Source organism: Microtus oregoni, unplaced genomic scaffold, assembly GCF_018167655.1.
Source record: "Microtus oregoni isolate MIOR12 unplaced genomic scaffold, Mior012 000001F_ref0000356, whole genome shotgun sequence".
Classification (NCBI taxonomy): Eukaryota; Metazoa; Chordata; class Mammalia; order Rodentia; family Cricetidae; genus Microtus; species Microtus oregoni.
This window is the reverse complement of record NW_024543060.1, coordinates 68235534-68241533: the sequence shown is the minus strand read 5'-3', so window position 1 is coordinate 68241533 and position 6000 is coordinate 68235534. Positions and strand designations below refer to the sequence as shown.

The following is a 6000-nucleotide window of genomic DNA, read 5'->3' as shown; positions in this document are numbered from 1 at the left end:
GGTTAGGGCCCATTCTGAGTCTGTTACCTAGGCTAAAAGGAATGGGATTAAGAGGAACAGGCCCCTGTTTTACCATACCCAAAGATTGACTGAGTATGGGCTGCTCGCAGGATCCCACTAAGTAGGCATACCTGTTAACTAGGTTTGGGATGCAGTGTATGGTTAAGTCTGATGGCTGGGTGGAAAACAGTGTCAGTTAACTTGGACATGCGCAGTAAGCACTGACTGCTTTTTACCAATAATGTTGGTCCTCCATTGTATACAGTCCAGGGAGGCATAGTCAGATCCCCATAGAAGCTGCAAGTCTGACACAGAAAATTAACTTCAATTTCTTATGTTTTGGGCAAAGGGAACTGAACAGAAACAGTACATTTTATTGAGTTCTGGGGGCACACGTTCTTGACATGGTCATGAAATGTGTTTACATTAAATTTATAAGTTAATTTTTTCAAAATGTTTATTTAACTTTTTATTTTATGTGCATTGGTGTGAAGGTGTCAGATCCCCTGCAACTAGATCTTTAGACAATTGTGAGCTGCCATGTGAGTGCTGGGAATTGAACCCTGGTTCTCTGGAAGAGCAGTCAGTGCTCTTAATCACTGAGCCATGTCTCTAGCCCCCAGAAAGCATAAATATTTTTTTCTGTTTTTTTTTTTTTTTGTTGTTGTTGTTTTTTGAGAGAGGGTTTCTCTGTGGCTTTGGAGCCTGTCCTAGAACTAGCTCTTGTAGGCCAGGCTGGCCTCAAACTCACAAAGTTCCACCTGCCTCTGCCTCCCAAGTGTTGGGATTAAAGGCATGTGTCACCACCATCTGGCTAATAAGTTAATTTTATAGAACACTCAAGTCCATCCTCAATAATTTAAGATTGGTTTGTTTTCACCCTTTTTTTAAATTGGATATACAATTTTTTTCTTATATTATTAAGAAATCTGGAACTAGTGTAGGCTGTAAAACCCAAATCATCATTGAGGACAATAAACTACACCAAAGCCATGACCTATCAGCTACAGGGAAGATAATTTAGAAGCTAAAAAAAAAAAAACTTTTGATTTATTCTCAAGAAAGATTTATTTAAGATGAGTCCAATAGATCTAAAGAATTAGAGCACAAATATATAGAAAATATACACTAAAATGGAAAACATTAGGAGATCTTGGATGTGTCTGTACTATCAATCAACAGACTTGAAAATAGATTTGTTTTGCAAGTTGCAAATTTTATTAAAAATTTATTTTTTGCCCAGTAGAAAAGCAAATTTTGAGTCTATTTACAGGCAATATGTATTTACACATATTATATACAATTAATGCCTTTAAAGGAAATGGGTGGAGAAACAATATATTTGGAAGAATATGTCACTGTACATGGTTTATTATCATGTTCTTCAATGTCACTGCATCTTTACTGTAGTAATAAATACAATTCTATATGTACACATTTTATAAAACATCTCATAAATGTATTTTTTTAAAAAAAATTCCACATTAAAACATCTGATCAAAATAAAACATGCTTATATAAAAATAAATCTACCTAACAGCCTTTTGGTTTGGGTGCAATGAAGCTAAATGTAGGATCACAGAAGTTAAGAATAAACCCTTTCACTTTTCAAATTTAATAATTTGGATCAAAACATCTAACACTCATGTTAATATGGAAGAAACAGAGGAGTCATGTTCTTTGTATCCGTTGGTTGATCAAAAAAGGACAGATAAAACCAAACTAAGTAGAAAGAGAAATACTCTGCCCAGTTTCTTTTGAGTCCCAAGTGTCAGGAGGCACTGTTGCCCGAGCTACTACTCAGCGGCCTAATGGACATATGTCCTGCACAACCATCTGAGACAATGATAAAACATCTTCCCCAAAGCATGCTCCCACTCAGAAACAAATACAAAGCCCACAATCGCTTACTAGGTAGGCCCACTGTGGGCAATGAACTTTCTGAGCTTTGGCTGCTAGAGATTTAAAAATGAATCAGATTAGTCAAATTTCTACCGATACATAACTGCTTTAGGAAAAATTTAATTTTCCTTTCAAAAAACTTGTCACCAGTTTTCTTTTATCAGGGGAAGATGCACTGAGTGCTTACTTATAAAACCCAGTATCTTAAATTGATGTATGAATGAATTAAAAATGTCTCATATTATTTATCCAGGAGACTGGTGTCTAGGAAGGACCTATTCTGACCAAAGGACAAAAACATCTTCATGTGGTCATTAAAATGAAACCCTGTGGGCAATGTAGCCTTTTTTTTTTTTAAATCCATATATTGCCTTTATCATGTTAACCCTCTTCTAAGGAATTTGTCAATTTAAACATACCCATCACATCACTCCGCGAATCCCCCCACTACCAGTGGTTTGTGCTGGTGAGTTGTGAAGAGAATGCAATGGCAATTAGAGACTTTGTTTCTTTGAAGAGCATTTAGTCTGCTTTTCAGATCTAGGCTCATCTAAGTAACATGATGAATAGCTGAACAAATTATAGAAGCAGTGTTTAGACTTATACCTCACCCTCCAGTATCAGTCAGGTACTCTTCCATACTAATTTATAGACGTCTACTTGTGTTGTAAGCCGGGTTTCAGCTCAGCTCTCCTTAGCTAGTGTTCTGATATAAATCTTCTTGCAGGTTTGCCACTTTGGGAAACAATCCTCTCGCATATTACCTAGAGGCATGGGACAAAGGCTACTGAAGAAAGGTGGCAGCTTTCCGTCATTGGGTAAGCTGGCGACGACCCCGAATCGGAAGGCAAGTCATAGGCTATGCTGGCATGCGTAAAGGCTACCAAGGCTTGGGTTGAGTCACAGGACCGTTTTTCAACATCGTCGGAGTTAATGGACAGCAGGCTTGGGTGCTTTGATCTCGTCCAGAAATGGGTTTGCTTTCCTAGGCTGCCCATATCCTCCTTAAAATGGGGGTTGAAGACAATGTAGAGAAGGGGATTGAGACAGGCAGGAAGTGGGACGATCACTAGAAGGATAAACTTAATTACCTCCGGACTGATAAATGTGAGGTTTAGCAAAGAGGAGAAGGATAAGAAAGCCACGGGGCAGTAAAGGACACAGTCGGTGAAGAGCAGCAAGGCAATGTGTTTCACCATAGAACAGTCCCAGAGATTCTCCAGGTCTCCTTTCTCCAAATTGCAGTAGAGCTTGGTATAGGCAATGGTCATTATGAGGAAACAGAGGGAGTTGAGCAAGACGAGAGCCACCATGTAGCCCGTGGTGCTGGGCTCCCCGAACGGCAAGGGCAGGCAGAGCGGCGAGGCATTGTACTTACTGCCACCCAGCAAGGGGACGGTGGCGATGGTCAGGGCCAACAGGACACACAGTAGAATGATCACCTTTAGGCTAGACAGGGGTGTTTTCATTTCAAACTTTGAAGAACATTTGACAGAAAAACCGCGTTCCAGGGCTGCCAGAGTGAGCAGGAAAACGGACGATTCTGAAGCAAAAATGGACAAGAAGCCAACGATTTGGCAACCGATTCCATCTTCCCACCACGCGCCGTGTTGGGCAAAACTACCAAAAGTGAACGTGTCCACAACAGCCAGGATAGCACTGGAGACCCCCATAAGCATGTTCACCACCGCAATCACCCCGATTAAAAGTTTTATGGGGGAGATGTACAGAGTGGTTCTGAACACTGCTGACGTCACCAAGGCGTTGCAGGAAAGCGCCAGCACCGCGATGGTCCACACTCCGATTCTGATCAGCCAGCTTCCAAACAGATGGTCACAGGGCTTGAAGGGACCTGAGTGTGGGAGGAAGAGAGAGACTGTATCAGACTGGGCCGACAGATGGAGCAAACCTGCCAAGAAACGGAGGTCAGTAACAGCCACTGTAACTATGGTGCCCTCATGGCTTGCTCCTGTTTCTCAAACTAGTGTGAGGAACGCCTTAGAGTTTCCATAGCACTGACCCAATGATGCCCGGGGTTTTTGTGTTCCCAGAGGAGATATAGAAAAATAAAAATGGAAAAATTAGTCTTAAGGCATGGCAGTGTGGACAATGTGAAAAGCCAGACCACCTGGATGTCTCACTAAGACCTTCAGAGAGTTTCTAGGGCTCCAGAGTCCAAGAAAGAGACTGCTAGGGAAATAGTTCATGTGAGACACAGTGTGGGTAGGAATGCTTGTTGATTGGAAAGAAAACATCATTCATTGCCTTTCCCCCACTAAATTATCCCTCTTTTTTTTTTTTATAAAAAAAGGAATAGGATAATTTAATGAATTCAATATTTTTAAAACTCATATTATTTGTTATCATTTTTTTGTTTTTTTTGTTTGGTTTTGGTTTTTTGATACAGGGTTTCTCTGCAGCTTTGGAGCCTGTCCTGGAACTAGCTCTTGTAGACCAGGTTGGCCTCAAACTCACAGAGATCCACCTGCCTATGCCTCCTGAGTGCTGGGATTAAAGGTGTGTGCCACCACCGCCCGGCTTTTATCATATTTTTTTTTAAAGCCATGGTCTCTTGACATAGCCCTGGATGCCCTGGAACTGTGTTGACTAGGCTGATCTTAAGCTCAATGTTTCCCACCTGTCTCTGCCTCCCAAGTGTACTACCGGTTAGGGACTAAAGGTGTGTGCCACAATACCCGGCAAGGCCAGAGGCTTGAACATGTTAAATAAACCCTTTCTTGTTGGGCTAAATTCCCAGACCCATGATTATTTAGAGAAAAGATCTAAATTATTAAAAAAAACAATTTATAGATTATACAAAGCAAGACAATGGGGTACTATTCCATGCTAAACAGCCATATTGCCTTCTGAATCATATATGCTTCTGAGTATGCACCAACGCTTTAGTTTGTATTAACCTGAATCACGTTCCCCACAAAGTTCTACTAGTGAATGAAGTTCTGGTTGTCAAGTGATGTGGGAGTCTGCTGTTTTGTGTTGATTTCATTGGTTAAATAAAGAGACTGCCTTGGCCCTTTAAGAGGACAGAAAATTAGGTAGGCGGGGAAAAGCAGAACAGAATGCTCGGAGAAAGAAGCCGAATCAGTGAGTCGCCATGATTCTCCCACTCCAGACAGATGCAGGTTAAGATCTTTCCTGGTAAGCCAGCTGGTGGAGCTACACAGATTATTAGAAATGGGTTAGATCGATATGTAAGAGCTAGCCAATTAGAAGCTGGAACTAATGGGCCAGGCAGTGTTTAAAAGAATACAGTTTCCGTGTAATTATTTCGGGTATAAAGCTAGCCGGGTGGCGGGACGCAGCCCGCCACCTATTACAACAGAGTGGCCCCCATATTACAACAGTCAGGGACAGTGTGACCCCCCAGGTGGCAGAGATTTGGCTTCTGAAGTGTAGCCACAGTTGAGTTGTCAAAAGCCTCAGAGTCCACGTGGTCTTTGATACCAATGCAGTGTCAATGTCTCTCTCACCTGGAGAAGGGGAACACTGCACCGAATGAAGAGCTTTCAGGTCTTCCTCGAAGTCAAGGAGGAAATCATCAAGGTCCCGCTCATCTGCAGGGATGAGAAACCCTGGAGTGGTTAGTTCTCTCATGAGGAGAGACTTGGGTTGTCCTCATGAACTGTCACACAGAGAAATGAGGGCAAGACTTTGCTGGAGGGTCCCTTAGAACGTCCCTGTTGACATTCGACTCAACCTACTCCGGCAGTATTCTCGCACAACTGAGGGTGAGGAGGAACGGTCCCATACTCAGGGGAAAAGACCCAAGCCCTCTGAGTTTGCTGTTGCCTGGAGTCTGTGATGGTCCTAAGTTTCTCAGACCTAAATCCAGGGTAGGGACCACATTTTATCCAGTTTTCTAAGCATTGGGGATGTTGCTCAGAGGTAGAATGTTTGCTTTGCATGCTCAAGGCCCGAGGTTTGCTCTCCAGCACCCCCAGAAACTTCCTTTAAGGTGGACCAGAAGAGAGAGCAGATCTCTAACACTAATAATATAGCTACAGTACAAATGTCCCGGGCTGCTTCCTCTGACCACAAGATGGAGAACCAGTTTTTGTGTTCTTTGGGGGAATTCTA

At 42.3% G+C, this 6000-nt stretch overlaps 1 protein-coding gene across 1 annotated transcript in view; it reads right to left on the bottom strand.

Moving 5' to 3' along the window:
* Window positions 1-1205: 1205 nt before the first annotated feature.
* Lgr5 (leucine rich repeat containing G protein-coupled receptor 5) overlaps window positions 1206-6000 on the bottom strand; it is a 136584-nt gene continuing 131789 nt past the window's right edge. The window contains exons 17-18 of the mRNA XM_041669033.1: window positions 5394-5477; window positions 1206-3754 (exon numbers count right to left, since the gene is read on the bottom strand). Coding sequence (XP_041524967.1) covers window positions 2667-3754; window positions 5394-5477 — 1172 coding nt within the window. The 3' untranslated portion in view covers window positions 1206-2666. The remainder of the gene's footprint in view (window positions 3755-5393; window positions 5478-6000) is intronic.